Source organism: Podarcis muralis, chromosome 2, assembly GCF_964188315.1.
Source record: "Podarcis muralis chromosome 2, rPodMur119.hap1.1, whole genome shotgun sequence".
Classification (NCBI taxonomy): Eukaryota; Metazoa; Chordata; class Lepidosauria; order Squamata; family Lacertidae; genus Podarcis; species Podarcis muralis.
This window is the reverse complement of record NC_135656.1, coordinates 22,503,944-22,523,073: the sequence shown is the minus strand read 5'-3', so window position 1 is coordinate 22,523,073 and position 19,130 is coordinate 22,503,944. Positions and strand designations below refer to the sequence as shown.

The following is a 19,130-nucleotide window of genomic DNA, read 5'->3' as shown; positions in this document are numbered from 1 at the left end:
CTCTCAAGAGTCTCCTCCAGCACCATAATTCAAAAGCATCAGAGAAGTCAGCATGGTGCAAATGCACCAGTGGAACCAATCCGGTGTTTCTATTGATGTGTTTGCACCACACCAGTTTCCTCCCCGCCTTGACATTTTCTTCTTGGTAAGTAACAGCAACCCACTTGCCAGGAAGTTAGCTCCACTCCGCCTGGAGGGATGCTGACTCACATTCCAATAGGAAAAAGTGATTCATACCTGTGAACTCTCCTTCTTTCCTCCTTTCCTTCCCTTCTCTCTGATGTCACCAGATTTGTCAGACGTGTGGTGGGCTCTTTTCTAAGAAGGTGTCTGGAATGTTGCCTGCCAAGAGACAATATGTTGGAGTAGGGATTCCATTGCCCATTTGTAGTTGGAGTCTCTTCCAGCAAGCATTTTCAAGGTGCAGGGATGTTCTAATGCACTTGTAGCCTAATGCTGCTTTTGGCTCTTTGTTTTATTTGGCCATTTTCATCCAGGAACCATGTAGTAGTGTCACTTAAATAATAATAATAATAATAATAATAATAATAATAATAATAATAATAATAATAATAATTTATTTATACCCCGCCCATCTGGCTGAGTTTCCCCAGCCACTCTGGGCGGCTCCCAATCAAGTGTTAAAAACAATACAGCATTAAATATTAAAAACTTCCCTGAACAGGGCTGCCTTCAGATGTCTTTTAAAGATAGGATAGCTGCTTATTTCCTTCACATCTGAAGGGAGGGTGTTCCACAGGGCGGGCGCCACTACCAAGAGGCCCTCTGTCTGGTTCCCTGTAACCTCACTTCTCGCAATGAGGGAACCGCCAGAAGGCCCTCGGCGCTGGATCTCAGTGTCCGGGCTGAACGATGGGGGTGGAGACGCTCCTTCAGGTATACAGGACCGAGGCCGTTTAGCAATGTTGCAGCAATGTTACATCAGGGCCTTGGCTCCTTGGTGGGAGAGTTGAATGGTGGTTTGCTGCAGACCGCCAGAACTCCTCTCAGTGTCGCCACTGCTACTTCTTCTACTGCCTGAGTGCTGGATAGCTGCGGTGAGCATCTGTGTCCCTTGCGCCTTAAAATACTTGGGCGCAACATGCCATCACTGATCTGCAGTGACACTCCATGGCGTCTGGCCACATTGTGGGAAGTTGCAGTGGCCTGCTGAAGCCGCCTGGTATACAGAGAAGCAATTGCGGCACTTCATGTCCCTGCCTCATACTTCCAGGCGTTGCAGATGCTGCTCTATGCGCTGCCACGGGCGGAGGAAGGGGGTGCGGTGAGTGCGGTTTACCCCGGGTGTCATCCCTGAGGGGGGTGATATCGTAGCCCCTCCCCCAGGTGCACAGCATGTGCGCCGCTCCAGGTGCTGGAGCAGCTAGCTCTGCCTCTGTGTGCTGCTACTTCCTGGTCTGTTGATCCCACTGTTGCCACCTCTGTTTAGCACTGCAGGCCTGCGCAGCACCATGTAACCCCGGTGTTATGTACTGAGTTGAATAGTATCCAAAAGGCAGCAGTCTGATTGGTCCTAGAACAAGGGGATTCAGAATGCAGCAGTCTGATTGGTCCACAGAAGCCACCCAATCCAGCTCCAGGTGGAAGTGAGACCACAACCTGATTGGCCTACAGGAGAATCCCAGAATTAGCCAATCACGTGGGGCCCATAGTGTAAATAATGTATATAAAGCAGACATTCTGGGGGAACTTCCATTCCTCCTCACCACTATGAGCTGAATAAAGAGCATGAAATCCACTCTCGACTCCAAGTATATTTCACGCGCCCAAGGCCATTGGAGGAGCACTGAAAGAACTTTCCCCATAGGCTCTTCAAAACCAGCTGTGATGTGAAGAGGTCCTAAATGAGGGCCAATTCACAACTCCAGCTGCCCACTATTACACCCGGGACTAAACTTTTTACATGCAATGGTGTACATCGCTTCCCCTTGACCATGGAGCCAGCACACCAGGATTTTCACATGGCTGCTGTGCACCAGCAGACTTATAAGATCCTGTGAATGCCTTTTTTAAGGAGGACTGTCCCCATTAAATTCTCTCCTCCCTTGAAGCCGTTTCAAATTAATGCATCTAAAATGTGAGAATCAGACCTTGCAGAAATCCGTTCTTCTTTTTCCTTATAACCTGGGATAAGGAAAACCTGATCAACAAGCTTCTGCTTGGGTACTTGCACTGGAAAAATGAGTCAGTTACTGGGAGGTGGTTTCAGTGTCCAGACAGGAAACGCTCACAGGGTCCCATTGCCACCCACAATATGCTGCGGAAAAACAAATGTTCTCAAGTGGAGAGAGGCTTGAGAAATCCTTGCTGCCTTTCTCACTTTGGAATAAGACCCTAGAAGTGGCTTTGTGCCTCAGGAAACCTGTTTTACCAGTTTCCTGCTTTCAGACTCCAGACATTACCCCTCCAAAGTGCCCTCTTGTTGGAACTGAGATGTTTCCCAACAGGAGGCCACAGTAAAGTATGTGCCATTGAAAGAGCCTCTAAACTTCTCATATGCTAATCGAAAGATTATCCCATCTGTGAGTATACACTTGCAAAATAGTTGGATCATTTTACCGTTCTTTACATTGGGTGTCCTTCACCTAAGTCAGGGGTCAGCAACCTAAGGCCCATGGGGGTCGTTTAACTGGCCCCTGAGCTGCCCTTGAACCAAGCCGCCCACTCGGTGTGTCCCCGCACGCTGCGTTAAACCAGTGTGGCACGGGGACTCCCTTCCGCGGCACCGGAAATTGTGTCTGCGCAGACGCGGGAAATCGCAGGCACGTGTGTGATCTGGCCCACGAAGGGATCTCCACTGGAGTGAACCGGCCTAGGCGAGGTAAACCTTGCCGAAACCTGAGCTAAGTTTTACTCAGTGTAGAATGAGTATTGGAATGAATGGCCCTAACTTAGTCATTTGCTGTTGTTGTTGTTTTGTTGTTTAGTCGTTTAGTCTTGTCCGACTCTTCGTGACCCCATGGACCAGAGCATGCCAGGCACTCCTGTCTTCCACTGCCTCCCGCAGTTTGGTCAGACTCATGTTTGTAGCTTCGAGAACACTGTCCAACCATCTCGTCCTCTGTCGTCCCCTTCTCCTTGTGCCCTCCATCTTTCCCAGCATCAGGGTCTTTTCCAGGGAGTCTTCTCTTGAGGTGGCCAAAGTATTGGAGCCTCAGCTTCAGGATCTGTCCTTCCATTGAGCACTCAGGGCTGATTTCCTTAAGAATGGATAGGTTTGATCTTCTTGCAGGCCATGGGACTCTCAAGAGTCTCCTCCAGCACCATTAGGTTCATTAATTTCAACAAGTCTGCTCTGAGTAATGTTTAGTTAAATACCACCCATTGTAATGCTAAACTGTATAGCATGGATTTGCGGTTGTGCAATTGAATGTCATTCTCTCCCCCCCCCCTGCATGCCCCCTAAGTCTATTCTAGGGGAGGGCAGATTTGGGGATGGGGTGGAATTCCATTGCACAAGCGTAAATCTTTCTACGGGTGGAAAGAGGGCTCATCCACACTTACTTTTGTTCTGCATTTCTAGGCACAGGTCCGGGCTTTCAAGGTCCGTGTCCGACAGGAAAGCACGGGGCAAAAGGTAAGTGTGGATTAGCCCTTAGTGGAATACCACCCACCATTGTATTCAACACAGTTTTGTTGTCTAGGCCCTTCTCTTAAAGCGGAGGGAAAGCTGGTGATGATAACAGTGAATAAATTGTTGGAAACACAATACAGCGGTACCTCGGGTTACAGACGCTTCAGGTTACAGACGCTTTAGGTTACAGACTCCGCTAACCCAGAAATATTACCTCGGGTTAAGAACTTTACCTCAGGATGAGAACAGAAATTGTGCTCCGGCGGTGCGGTGGCAGTGGGAGGCCCCATTAGCTAAAGTGGTCTTCAGGTTAAGAACAGTTTCAGGTTAAGAATGGACCTACAGAACGAATTAAGTTCTTAACCGGAGGTACCACTGTATTCAGAATGGAACGTATGAGTGTTTTCATGCATTCCAGTTTGTTATTGGTATGAGCTTTCGTGTGCATGCTCACTTCTTCAGATATGTGCATGCACACAAAAGCTCATACCAATAACAAACTTAGTTGGTCTCTAAGGTGCTCCTGGAAGGAATTTTTTAATTTTGTTTTGACTACAGCAGACCAACATGGCTACCTACCTGTATCTGTACATAGTATGTGAGCAATGCATATCTCATTTTTCAAAGTTGGGACTCATGCCTCATTGACTTGTAGAGGGTGCAATGAAACCTGGCAACCATGTCCATTGCTTTTGTTTTGTTTTAGGCCAGATTTTGGGGGCTAAACAATCGTTTAATTGCATCACTTTATTACAGTCAAAGGATATCTGCACCAAAGGATTTGCTGCAGATAAAGACACACTTGTAAAAACCTCTATGAGACATACTTGTAGACCTACTCGTAAAACATTGCTGGCCACCTAGACTTTTGATTTAGGGTGACAAAGACATGGGATATCCGTTGGTTTCTCCCGGTTTCCACACCCACCCAGCCACAGTATAATTAACAAACATCCCTTCATTTGAAGCTTTCGAAATACACAAAATTTATAATTTCCTCTTTCCTGGTAGTACAATGCTTAGCATGCCACATGTAACTTTAATAAATTGTTTCAGATTTGTTTATTTCAAATGGCTCTTTGATCTAACTGTTGGTGAAAGGAGCTGTTCTGAACTGCATCTACTTCAACAATCCCGAATGTTGTGCCTACTTTATCATGACCTGTCAGTATGAATTAAGGAGTTGAGTCAACTACTCCATCTCCGCCCCCCCTGCACATCTCCCCCCTTCACATTGCAAGACCAACCCTGTATTTTGGTGGGCAGAGCGTAGAATGGGAACTGGAATCAGTGCCAACTCCTGACTGTTTGGAAGCTACTTCAGCACAATATAGAGGGAGAGCATTTAATTAGCACTGAAACTGTGTGCAAGGGCAAGGCTGCCATACGTCCAAGATTACGGGGATTTCAAAGGCGGAATTTCCAAAAGGTGGCGTTTGTTTAAAGAAAACTCAACAACTTTGGGGGTGTCCTGGTTTTTACTTTTTGAAATATGGCAACCCATATTTCTTATTTTATTCTACACCCAGAAAGAGAAATGAGCATAATATGAAGGTAGCTCTTTAGTAAAAAGCTATGTTAGCTTTTTTCCCCATTTACAATTACAGTGGTACCTCAGGTTAAGAACTTAATTCGTTCTGGAGGCCTGTTCTTACCTGAAACTGTTCTTAACCTGAGGTACCACTTTAGCTAATGGGGTCTCCCGCTGCCGCGCGATTTCTGTTCTCATCCTGAAGCAAAGTTCTCAACCCAAGGTACTATTTCTGGGGTAGCGGAGTCTGTAACCTGAAGCGTCTGCAACCCGAGGTACCACTGTATAATTTTTGAACGGAGTTTACTGACTTCCTCTTCTCGCTTAACATAATTAGTTTTCTGCTTCATTGTAAAAAGCTCTAAGCAGTTTACATGGAACAGAATACACTTTCAAATTATTGATAAATGTTATCAAGGTAAGATGAACACAAAACAGGGAATCAGGATAAATGAACAAAGATATCACACCGTAACACCTCCCCTCAACGAACATTGGGAGCTGTAGTTTGATGAGAACAGCGTGGCGCCATCAGCAAACCTCGCTGCTTCACTGCTTACCCCTAACTTTAGGTCATTTATAAGCAAATACAAAACGGCAGGTCCAAATACTGATCTTTGTCAGGATTCCACTTCCTCCATTCCTCTCTTGGGAGAACTGTCATTTCATTGCTACTTTCTGCTTCCTGTTCTTTAACCATCTACAGATCCATAAAAGGACCCGCCCTCATATCCTGTGACAGCTAAGCTTACTTAGGAGTCTGATGCAGAATTTTATTGCAGATTTTTTGAGATTCTAAGTACTGTACACAGTGTTGACTGGATCACCTCTCTATGCTTGTTGACAATCTCAAAAGAACTAAAAAAGTTTAGTGAATATGGATGTATCCTTGCAGAAATCTTGCTCTTCTATAAGCTTTTATAATGCTTTCCACCCAGGAACAGGTGTGGGAGGTGTCTGGTGTTAATTCTTTGTTCTAAAGATACATTTTCTGTAATAAAAACAACAACAAAATACATTTAAAAATATAATGCTTTCCCCCAGTTTTCCTAGAAATAGACATTACACTTTCTGGCCTGTGATTTTCCAGTACCCCTTTGGATCCCTTTTAAAAAACTGGTGTCATATTGGCCACTTTCCAGTCCCTGGGTGTGGAAGCTGTACTATGGGACAAATTACATATTTTTGTTAGAGGACCAGCAGTTTGATGTTTGAACACACCATGGTTACCAACAAAGGAATGTCACCGAATTGGCAAAGCAATTAAAATGTTAGTTTTTGTTTCGACTTCAAAATTAAAATCAACCACTTTGACAGTAAAAGCTTTTTAAAAAGGAGATTCTGATTAAACAGCAGGAATAACCTGCTGGCAGTAAGAGCTGTTTGGCAGTGGAACAGACTTCCATGAGAGGTGGTAGACTTTCTTTCCTTGGAGGTTTGTAAGCAGATGTTGGAAGGCCACCTGTCATGTATGATCTAGCTGAGATTCCTGCATTGAAGCGGGTTGGACTAGATGACCCTGTGGGTCCCTTTCCAAATCTACAATTCTATGATTCCATGTTATGTTTATTGCAAATGTAACTGTGAAAGCTAGAAAGCACTCAGATAAAAATGGATTCCAGACCTCTTGTTTGTACCTTGATGTGTACGTTTGCACTGTTTTGTTAACTCTCTTACCAGTTCCTAAACTAGATTTTTTAAATTTTCAGATGCTGGAGGAAACAGACATTCAGTAAGTATGCATTTTATTTCAGCCATAAGAACTTGGGAGATAAGAACTTGATTGTCAAAGCAGAAGCCTAGATTTCTGTTTTAATAAATGCTTTCTGTATTTTGTTCATTCTTACAATGTATCCTTACAGTGTATACACTGAGCTGGTAAACCTAATGTGAATAATAAGCAACTAGAGAGAGCTTCTGTAAATTATAGTTATTTTTAATGTTCAAAAGAATTTAATAATCCCTTTTTTTATTTCCTTTTTTATTTTATATCTTCACCTTTTCCCGGTGTAGCCCAGAGTATAAATTAAAACAGATACAACTAAAAACACACAAATATGTAACCCACCCATTAGCTTCATCCATTAACCCTGATTGTCTTTGGAGAAACAGGTAGAGGAGGTAGGATGAAAATAAATAAATGCAAATTGCCGGTATGGTGGGTCTGATCTGGTTTGGAAGCTCACTGCAGGGGGATAAAATCTTCCCTATCCTCCACATTAGTGTCTTGATACAGATTCTTCCTCAAAAACACACATACAACTCAATTCTGGCAATTGTGTAAAGAAACAAACCCTACACTTAAGGGCACAGATATGTATAGCTAGCATATTGATTAGCTTGGTCCTGAAGCATTATTATTATTATTATTATTATTATTATTATTATTATTATTATTTGTTCATATTCCTTCAACAAGACTGAATCAGGGAGTTCTTGCTGCTCCCTGAGAACAGCAACTTATAGATCTGGAGTGGGGTTATTGGGCGGTTGTTTTTATTTTGATTATACATTTTGTGGTTTTATATTTTGATTTTGTTCTGTGAACTGCCCTGAGACCTCTGGGTATAGGGCGGCATATAAATTCAATAAATAATAATAATAATAACTAGAAGAGAAACTGCCTCTGGCACACCATGACAGTTTGCATACACAACATATATAAGATATGCTTATTTATATGATATGCTTATTTTACAACAAAGACAGCCTTCTTTTCTAACACAGAACACAGATGAAGCAGTTGCCATGTGGGTAGTCAGAAACAGATTGCAAATATATTTTAAAGACTTGTTTAGCGATCTCTTACAGTGCTACTTGTGCTTTCCTTAGGTTGGAAGCATGGCAATCACAACATCAGAAGCAATATGATTGAGGGGGATCTTTTTACTTCCCCCTATCTCACCTGGTGCATGATCACTGTTTATAGAAACAAGCCAGGGGGAAATTGAGCACATGGTGCTGCCCAGACCAGGACCTCCTCATTGTGTGCCTCTGCATGCGGAATACTGCTTTTGGCTTGTGTGAGGAACTGAGTTGAATAGGATTCAAAAGGCAGCAGTCTGATTGGTCCTAGAACAATAGGATTCAGAATGCAGCAGTCTGATTGGTCCTAGAACAATAGGATTCAGAATGCAGCAGTCTGATTGGTCCTAGAACAATAGGATTCAGAATGCAGCAGTCTGATTGGTCCACAGGAGCCACCCAATCCAGCTCCAGGTGGAAGTGAATCCGCAACCTGATTGGCCTACAGGTGAATCCCGGAATTAGCCAATCACGTGGGGCCCATTGTGTAAATAATGTATATAAAGCAGACATCCTGGGGGAACTTCCATTCCTCCTCAGCACTATGAGCTGAATAAAGAGCACACTCGACTCCGAGTATAATTCAGCTTGCTCAAAGAGTGATATTTAGCAGTGGGATGCTGAGAGCATCTGTTTGAGTAGCAAACCAACAGCAGTAAGCTTTGGGTGTGGTCAGAAGACGGCACTGGTTTCACAAGGAAGTCTCCAAACGAAGCCTCACAGATGTAGGAAGTCACGTCCTTTGCCTGGCTGCACTTTCGCACGTGACCATAAGCACACGTGAGTCATAGCACATTCAGGATATTCAAATGCCCCATAATGATGTGAGTAGGTCCTGACTCTGAATCACAATAGCATCAGTTGCATCACTCAGTGACAGAAAATGTGTGCGTGCACACACACACACACACAAAACATTCTTGTTAATAGGTGTTCTTGTTAATAGGCATCCGAGTCCTCCTGAGATTAGGAAGAAACTCTTTGTATTCTTTATATCTGACTGGGACAGGACTGAAGGTCACAGATTCTGTTAGAATATAAACAGACCTATTTTAACAGAGGAACAGTAGTTACCACATCCCTGTTCATTTCAGATTAGCATTTAATATCTCGGTTGCCTTAGACTTGCATTGTTCATTGTTAAAGTGCTTCCAGGCGGGTATTTGTGGGGTGGGATCAGTGCTCCTCATGCGTGCAAGTTTTTTTGCAGGGTCCACACAATGTTGTTAAATGTATTTTCTTCCATTTAATTCTCTTTCAACTGAAGCCCTCTGACTCTAAAGCAGCATATTTTTGGTCAACATCAATAGGTGGAAGAATAAACAAGAGTGACTGATGGTTACTATCTAAATGGCTTTGTAGGAGAAGATATTTAATAGTTTGCCCCGATTACTCCTTCTTTAAAATAAGAATTTGTCCAAGGCATTGACCTCTAAAACTTTTACAACAGAAGCAACAAAAACTCACCAAAACAATTCTGCCTTTGTACTGGCTTCTTATAACCTCTTAGGCATATTCAAAGATTCTGTTTTAATTATAAGACCTTAAAAAGATCAGAGAGAGAGAGAGAGAATGTAAGGGCAACATCCTATATATTTATTGTCATCATCACCATAAGAATATAGTGCCATTTTAGCCCAAAAGAGCTGAACTTGTTTGGTAAGATTATTTGGGGATGAGAGGAGCACAGATTTTCCCAAAATGACAAAAGTGTCAACCAAATTTTGGAAGGGCAGTTGAATCTAGCTAGATTTACATCTGAGTCACCACATTTTGGGTTGGGCTGAAAAGTGCTTTTTGTTTCGATGGGAAAGTTAAACAGACCCTTAAGCTCTCTCACGTTGAAGACAATGGAACTTCTTAGTGCCTAACTTGGCTGAGTCTTTAGGGTTGACATATTCCAAACCAGAGAACAGCCGTATACTTTTACACACCCCACTGAGGCAGGGATCGGGCTACTGAACTTCTCCTACCGATTCCCTCCCCAAACCACTCACCCACCTACGCTGCCACCTTCTTACAGTGTGGCATACCTGGAGAGGCTGTGCTTAAGCAGGGGAGGATGGTGGGTGACTGTGCCAGGCAGGGAACAGGTAGGAAAAGAAATTATGACTGCCTTATCTCCTTCAGCAGGGACGCGGGTGGCGCTGTGGGTTAAACCACAGAGCCTAGGACTTGCTGATCAGAAGGTCGGCGGTTCGAATCCCCACGACGGCGTGAGCTCCTGTTGCTCGGTCCCTGCTCTTGCCAACCTAGCAGTTCCAAAGCATGTCAAAAGTGCAAGTAGATAAATAGGTACCGCTCCGGTGGGAAGATAAACGGTGTTTCTGTGTGCTGCTCTGGTTTGCCAGAAGTGGCTTAGTCATGCTGGCCACATGACCCAGAAGCTGTATGCCGGCTCCCTCGGCCAATAAAGCGAGATGAGCGCCGCAACCCCAGAGTCGACCACGACTGGACCTAATGGTCAGGGGTCCCTTTGCCTTTTTATCTCCTTCAGCATTGTAAGATTTCAAGGCACACGAATGATCTCCAGCTTTAAATCCTGCAACCCTGCTGCTGTGGGTGATGCCCTTGCTTTCTTCACCTCCTGTTTTCTGAAACGTAAGGGTTTACCTTGACAAGTGCTTGTGCACAAGAAACAAGGGCCATAAGCTTCATTTATTTTATTTAAGGCGGGGGGGGGGGGTAGGAAAATCAAGTGGCGCTTCTCACAAGCAAGGTGTTCCGGGATTGTTTCCCCCAAAGAATATTAGAGACTATAGCTTTTGAAAGGGGTGCTGGGAATTGTAGCTCTGTGAGGATGAAATTACAGGTCCTAGGATTCTTTGGAAGGTCATGTGCTTTAAATGTATGTTGAAGGGCTGTGGTCATAAACACCACCAACATAGTTTATAGTACACCAGTCAGAGCTGGGTTTTTGTTTGTCTGTTTTTTGCACTTTTCAAATTGTATCAAACTGCTTTGAATTTAAATTGGATCAGTTCTTTCTTATGTTTTAATCGATTATAACAGAAGCTCTAAGAACCACTGCTTTGAACTTTTAAAGCTGCAGGGATATATGGAATTTAATATATGCCCCTGCATCCCATAATAATCTCATTGTTTGACCTCATGGGTCTTCTTCTAATTGTTCTAATTCAGAATTATAGATGTCAAACATTGCATGTCATGCATGGGACTTGTTTGCAGATGCTTCTACAGTGCTCCTTGCCCCTTAATGAATTCTGTCTCAAGCTAGTTTTGAAAGTATCATGGGCAAATTTTGAATTACTCAGAAAGGAACTGGGTGGGGGTTTCCTTCCTGGAATCAAAGCTGGCAATCTTTCTGTGTTATTTAATAGCTGCCACCAGTTTCTGAAAACATATGAAAAGGAAATATCTTAACAATGAGCAACCACTTCTTCAAATACTAATTTGGTATTGTGCTTGATTTGCTTCAGCAATGCAGCTTGACTTTATCAACATTTTCCCCTCCATTACTTTGTCTCGTTGGTTTGCAGCTATACAAGCAAAATACAGCCAGAACATACTTTCAGTGTTAAATTACTATAGATTTAAAGGGTGCCATGTTGGAAGATGATATCTACTATCTACCTCTTTGAACAGCTGTCCATTTGGGACACCTTCTGCTGCCATTGTGGTCAAATGAACCCAAGCCACTTGAGAAAATTCTGAATTGCAGCAAAGATGCTGTTCAATAACTCAGCTACTCTAAGAAGGGGGTGTGAGTGTTTTCATCAGTACCTAAGAAGAAACTATGGGACGCGGGTGGCGCTGTGGGTTAAACCACAAGAGCCTAGGACTTGCCGATCAGAAGGCCGGCAGTTCGAATCCCCGCAACGGGGTGAGCTCCCGTTGCTCGGTCCCTGCTCCTGCCAACCTAGCAGTTCAAAAGCACATCAAAGCGCAAGTAGATAAATAGGTACCGCTCCAGTGGGAAGGTAAACGGCGTTTCCGTGCGCTGCTCTGGTTCGCCAGAAGTGGCTTAGTCATGCTGGCCACATGGCCCAGAAGCTGTAAGCTGGCTCCCTCGGCCAATAAAGCGAGATGAGCACCACAACCCCAGAGTCGGTCACGACTGGACTTAATGGTCAGGGGTCCCTTTACCTTTAAGAAGAAACTACTTATGATGGAACAACAAATTATTGTGCTGAAGGCATCCATTTTAAATTCCAGGGAAAACATTACACTGTTGTTGTGGAGACACAAAGAGAGACATAGTTAAAAACCACATAAAGACAACAGAGTGGAAACTATAGGTACACTTTGGTATGTCTTTTGTGTGGAAAAGACCAGTCCATTTTGCTCAGATAACCTTACTTTCAAGTACATCTGTATTTACATGTCCATTGGTACCTGTTGGCTGGGCAGAAAAGCCACCCCAAATGCCTTGAGGGGAGATGGTGCTGACCAATTCATGTTGCCCACCATTGCAGATGTGCAGTTATTATCTAGTAGCGAAGGAAGAACACATGCTTGAAAAAACTCTCTTCTTTGTCAAAGGTCTTTAGAACATATTCCAGGCTCTAATTCAGGGGTGGGGAACCTGTAACCCTCCACATATTGTTAGATTCCAACTCCCTTCAGCCCCAGCCAATCATCATCATCATCATTTTTAATTTGTATACCGCCTTTCTATCTTACAATACTCAAGGTGGTTTACAAGCTGAAGAAACAAAAAATGTACATCTTATAACAATCTAATGCAATACAAAAATGTGATAATAAAACATAACTTTAAAATAGGCAGCCTACATCAAAATAGCAACATTCAACAATTAGAATAGTATAATAAAATAATAATAACATATAAAAGTTAAACAGAAATCCACTCAACAGTTACAATAATATCTAAACTATAATCAATAAAACAACGGCAAGCCACAGTATATAAAACAATACAATACACATTGAGAAGCAGAGGGTAGAGCAAGGCAGGTGGAAGGAGGCCTTGCCTGATGGAGTCTCTCCCCTCACAGTTCTTCCTCCAGGAACAGCTCCCTTATGAGGACTCCTAGGGCCGGAGGGTGGGGCAAGGCAGGTGGAAGGAGGCCTTGCCTGATGGAGTCTCTCCCCTCCCCGATGTGCATAATGCCAATGTGCATTGCATAACTTTACAAAATTGATTTTGCATGTTTTTAACTTTTAGCAACCTATTTATTGGATCCAGAGGAGTGTCCTATTTTGATGTGATATTTGATCAACATGTTGGATTTGTGCTTACTGTGTTTTCTTCCTATTGTTTGCAGCGAATAGAAAGTTCTCCCGATGAGACTTAGAAAAGCAGGCAACAGACACCTGCGAAAACAAGGAGGAGGACGATCTACTAGTTCCCAACATTCTGCAGCATTTAGGTGCTCTCAGAAGTCACATTTCGCTTGAGCTGTTGGTAACCCCCGTGGGGCGAACCTAGCACCATCTATACAGTGTTACTGCTGTTCTGCCACTGCTACTGCTTCGCATAGGGCTCACCCACACTTCCACTTGCCCTGCTGCTTCCTCCAAGGAAACCTGCTGTTTTTACAAACCTCAGTAGGGCTTTCCACAGATTGACATTTGCTTCAGTTTAGTGGTAAAGAGTGGGTTTTTTTCTGGGGAAAGCGGCAGGGCAAACGGAAAACCACTTGGACCTGTGTTTTGCATCCATCGGACAAGCATGAGGATGTGGGTGAGCCCAGAGTGATGTAGCCTCTCCCAACGTTTGAGCTGTATTTGTTTTTAATGCCATTCTAATCAACAGATGTGTGTGTACATATGGAGACTGTTTGCCCACCTCTCTTGTTTTCAGTCCTCCAAACCCTTATGGAGAGATGCTATGCCTGCCAAAATGTGAAGCTACATCTGGTCACTTCCCTATGATCCCCGAAGACGGTGCAAGCCACTCTGGCAATTGATTTGTGGGCATAAATGCTGCTGGTAGCAAAACATCAGAGTGGGGTTTTTTTTCCGGACAGAGGGGTGTCTTACAAACATGACACTCTTTCACACACAGGAAAAATGTCCAGTGTGTTTATAGTAGCATTGACATTTCATGTCCTGTTTGCATCATCCATGGAATGCCTTGGTGCTCTGTGGCTAGGGTGGGTGGGTAGAAAATGAATATTAAACACCCATTGTCTGCCCCCAGCGTTCACTTTCTGAAGGTGTACAATAACTAAGTCCTTAAAGGATTTGCCTTTATATATATATATAGAAGTGCTACTATTATAGCTGTCTGACAAAGCAGGTTTTTGTTTTTGAGACTCAACCTCATCTGCAGACCTGGGCATGTCACAGTTGAACCAAATAACTATATTTTAAGTTGAATATCTGTGCAAAGTTTCTGACTTTCCTAAAGGAGTAATGCCAGTGCAACTGTGAGCTCCAGTTGTTCTTTGTCAAACAACTTCTTGCATCGAGGGTTCTTTCATATGCTGCTTAATAGTTCACTGCATAAATTACTGTTCTTCCCATGAGTCAGATGACACAAAGCAGAGATCACTGATACATTATAGGACTGTGAAGACGTCATAGTACTGTGACGTCATATTATTGGGCAGAGCAGGAGCACACTTGCTGTATCCACCCTCTGTGACATTCAGCACATGGTTTAAAAGAGTCTCCACATGTACAAACTGCACTTGCATATTCCTGCTTGCACAAAGGGTACACACAGACAGTTTGTACATGCTTAGCTTTTTCAGAAGTTACGTTGAACATAGGTTGGAAGTGGGGGCATGATCTCATTTCCACCTCGCTGGCACATTACATCTACCCAAAGGGTTACATCTGCATAGTCCACTCTTTAGATCCTTGGTTGGGATTTGAAACAGACCTTGATTTTACATTTGCAGTGTTTTGCCATTCCATCCTCTCTTGAATATATCTCTGGAAATCTGGAAATCAGAAATGATTCCTGGGTATGGGAAGGGAAGCCAGGATTCAATAATTCCAGTTCAAAATGTCCCTCTCCTTTATTTGTGATAAATTTTAAAAGACACTAAGATGATGAAAATGCTGTACTTATATGTGGCACATCTTTTATAATAAGGATTCCATTTAAAACATGTAGCGTGGATTGGCTCGGGACAAGAGTAAGGATTTCATTTTAAAGTGATTGCTATGATACAAAAAGCTGCAATGCTTATAGCCCAATAAGTAGTCTCACTTTTTATTGGACTTACTCCCAAGGCAGTAATCCTAAGGCAGCCTTTATGCTGGTGCAAGCTTCCATTGATTTTAGCAAAGCTTCTTCTGTCTGTCTACTGTGATATTTGTGCTGCTCATAAAAGCAGGACGTAGACTCCAGCAGAAAGTGATGTGTAAATGCTCAAGCACATATAACACCAGTCAATAATTTATTAATGTATTTAGCCACAAAAACCATGAAGCTACATATAACAAAGAAGTGAAGAACACTAATATCAATGAAACATGGCTTAAGTCATGTTCCTTGTGTTAAATGATCTATAGGCAGATGTTGGGACTAATCTTGTTACCTCTGTGGATTGGTATCTGTTTTTCAAGCAAGGTTTATTATGAACCACAAAAAAGAGTGAGCCACGCAGGTTCTTGCCAATGCGATATATTTTAATTAATCTCCTTTCAGTTGCTGCATTGCACTTTTGAAGACTCGCCTTTTTAAAAGTTTAGCAGTGACAGGCTCTTTGCAACACTTGGCAAATGCGTTTTAGGAGAACCTTGGCCATGCTTCCCCATTCAAATGTTATTACACTGAATTTGATGAGGTATTTAATTAAAGAATTGACTCAAATGTAATTTGTGGCGGAATCTTTTCTTATTACATTTGTCACACGTGTGTGAGAATATACAAGTGCGGACGTTAGATAGGCATCAGACTGAGAGCTGCGTTGAAAGCTTCAGTGATGCCGTTAGCTAATTTTAGACTCTGAGCTTCATGGTTTTGGAAACAGTCTGTGTGACTTTCCTTGGATGCAGCCTCTCTGTAGCCAGGCGTGACATTCTGGCAATAATTCTGTGTCTAGCAGCCCGTGTGTGTTATCAGAAGTGTTTGGCCCAACCCATCCAGCTGAGTCAAGTTATGATGGGGAAAAGCTACGGCTTATGCCATTCCCACGATTGTCCTAGTGCTAGCACTTGTGTATGTGTACCACTGAGTGAGGGCTAAAGTCTGTGCAAAACCCTGTGCAAAGGGCCAAGAAGCCCATCCCTTGTGCTAGCTGAAGGCACTTCAAAGTGGTGATAAAAACATCCATGGAAGAGGGCGACGAGGTAAGCACACGAGGTGTACACACTGAAAATGAAAACACAATATAGAGTCCATTCTTGTTTCAGTGGCATTCTTGTTTCAGTGGATACCAGCCCTTTTGTTAGAAGCTGGAATTGGAATGCACATCATTTTGGGTACAGCTGTCCAAGGTTTGGGAGGGGTGGAGGTTTAAAGAATATCTTAATACCTTATGCCAGAAGGACTGTTTTGGTTCTCTTTGCAGTAGCTTCTTACTTTGTCTAACCATGTCTTTGCATCCACCCACCCACCCACCCTTGCCTGCTTTGCAGGGCATGGGGAGAAGATCAGCAATCTGCTTCTCTGTGATGATGACCAGCTGTCAGTTGTGCTGTCAGGGTAGGACTTTGGGGCAAGACCCAATTCAGCAGAATGCAGCAGGGTTGGCTTCCTCCGTGTTGAAGTAAGTGAAATAGCACATATTAAGTAGCCCTCTCCACTCCAGTAAGACCATCAAGCTCCAAGTGTAGCACTGTGGAAATTGGCCTGTGTAGAATAGGACACATTCCTATACAAATGCTCCATACAAGAGTTCCTCTGAACCCTCACAGAGCCACCTTTAGCATCTTAGGACTCAGCTATACAGCTGCAAATATAACGTTTTAAGTGCATTATACAAATGTGACACTAGATGGCGCCAGTGAGCTAAAGGCAAATTCCACATATATTTTAAAACATTTTAAAAATATATGTGTGTAAATTCAGCCTTAGTTACTATTCTCTCTGTGCTATATATATGTTCCAATAGCTTTTCAGCCCATATCCTTCGGACCATGCTAGGACTTTATTTCTTACTACAGTATTATTAATAATAAACAAATTTATGGAACATTTTAAAGCACAAACCTCCTTTTCTTGGAAGTCTAAGTCTCAGTGAGTTCAGCGAGGACTTAATTATTCAAGGGCTACTGGAAAGCATCATACAGAATGCAAAGTCAGGGTAGGAATAGCTTATAATGCAAGCATCTCCTATTGAAATGTACTTTTCTACAGAAGTATTTAAGGTCCAGAATCCTGCACTGTTGGTCATTCTAGCTTGTAGCTACTGCAGATATTATATATATCTCAGTTTCCGCTCCCTTTTACAGATAGATAAGGAAAAAGGTGGTGGAATAAGTGTTTTCTTTTTTAAAAAAATATTCTGAGTTGGAGCTGTCAGTACTCCTCTTCATGTGTTGCAGAATGAAGATAATAATAATAATAATAATAATAATAATAATAATAATAATAATAATAATAATAATAATTTATTATTTATACCCCGCCCATCTGGCTGAGTTTCCCCAGCCACTCTGGGCGGCTCCCAATCAGTGTTAAAAACAGTACAGCGTTACATATTAAAAACTTCCCTGAACAGGGCTGCCTTAAGATGTCTTCTGAATGTCAGGTAATTATTTATCTCTTTGACATCTGATGGGAGGGTGTTCCACAGGGCGGGCGCCACTACCGAGAAGGCCCTCTGTCTGGTTCCCTGTAGCCTCACTTCTCGCAATGAGGGAACCGCCAGAAGGCCCTCGGCGCTCGAAGATGCACTTTAAGGCTGTGTACACACTGTACATGTAAAACACATCTGAAGCATTGGACACATTCTACCCCTCCAAAGAATCCTGGAAACTGTAGTTTCTCCTCACAGAACTAGAATTCCCAGCACCCTTGAACTACAGTTCCCAGGATTCTTGGGGGCAAAAAATGTGCTTTAAATGTATGGTGTATACACAGCCTTAGAAACAACCTTCGCCAGCCTCCCTCATGGAACTGCAGGTCTCTGAAGAGAATCAATTGATTAAGCCAACTTAAGTCTGTGGCACAGCTAAGATCAAGCAAAGTGAATGCATTTTCATACCTACATTTGTAGGTACAAGTATACCTACAGAAGTAGTTTGCGAAGTCCACCCTTGTAGAAGGGGGCTGGAGTATTCAAGAGGTCAATGTCCTTTTATTCAGACAAAAGGTTTTGGAAGCCAAGAATGTCCATCTGGCAGCTAAGCATAAGACTTTGGAAAGATCTTTGTGTCCACTCAGTTCAAATCTGGGCTTGGTTTCAACAAGATGCAAACAATGAGCCATTAAAACTCTGGATGTTTAGTTCTCTGTGTATCTGCTGTCTCGCCAAGGCTGGATCAACAGCCATAAAACAAAATGTGGTTGACCTTTGTCGAGACCATTAGCAAGGCTTCACCACTGAAATTAATTGGGTTCATTTGAAAGATGTTTGAGGGGACAGTAGTTCTCAAGAAAAGCAATCTCATAAGGTAGGAATACTCCCTTGAGTGTACTGTACTGTTTCTGTTTGCCTGGTAATATCCTAAAGTGAGATGAAATTGGGCAACCCTTATCATTGAAGACTGTTGCTTTTACGAAAATACGAGTTAAGGGAATATTTCCAGATTGCAGGCAACTTGTTTTAGAGGCCCCCCTCTTTCTGGAATTTTATGAAAGGAGTATAGACTCTTTTCCATCAACATTCAGTAGGAAAGGGTTTTCCAGGGGGGGGGGGGGACTAACAGGGGCTGCCTAATTTACTTCCTGTTGTATGCATGTAACATTGCAGAGAGAGAAAAAGCGCAGAAAGCACAGAAAAAACATTAAGTGTATGAATCCAGCATGTCACACTCATTTGCATGTTGGATAGAATTGCACTTCATGTTTTATTGTAACTGTTGGACTAAGTTATTGAACGGAAGGGTGCCTGGCCTCCCTGTCAGCTACCTATCCTCAGTAAGAGCGCTGATGCTGGTTCATCTTGAACCAAAGTGACTCTGGAGAGAAGGGCTCACAGATCTGGTCAGGGAGAGGGGAAGCTTTCTCATTGTGAAGGCGAGAGGGCTTTGAAAAGCTGGTCTCCCGCTGAATGCTTCAGTTACGGGATTGCTAAACTTTGCTGGCTGGATCACCACAGACTAAAACACTATTGCTGAAGTGAAATCCACCTAGGAGGGGATGCAAGAGCT

The 19,130-nt window shown here is 43.0% G+C and overlaps 1 protein-coding gene across 4 annotated transcripts in view; it reads left to right on the top strand.

Annotated features, from left to right (window-relative positions):
- The window catches only part of PECAM1 (platelet and endothelial cell adhesion molecule 1), a 47,358-nt gene extending 31,669 nt beyond the window's left edge, over window positions 1-15,689 (top strand). For 2 of the 4 annotated variants that reach the window (XM_077924018.1, XM_028712754.2), the window contains 3 exons: window positions 3,545-3,598; window positions 6,836-6,858; window positions 13,181-15,689. In XM_077924018.1, the coding sequence (XP_077780144.1) occupies window positions 3,545-3,598; window positions 6,836-6,858; window positions 13,181-13,210 (107 nt within the window). In that variant the 3' untranslated portion in view covers window positions 13,211-15,689. The remainder of the gene's footprint in view (window positions 1-3,544; window positions 3,599-6,835; window positions 6,859-13,180) is intronic. The other 2 variants (XM_077924019.1, XM_028712761.2) reach the window with 1 other exon arrangement.
- The last annotated feature ends 3,441 nt before the right edge of the window (window positions 15,690-19,130 follow it).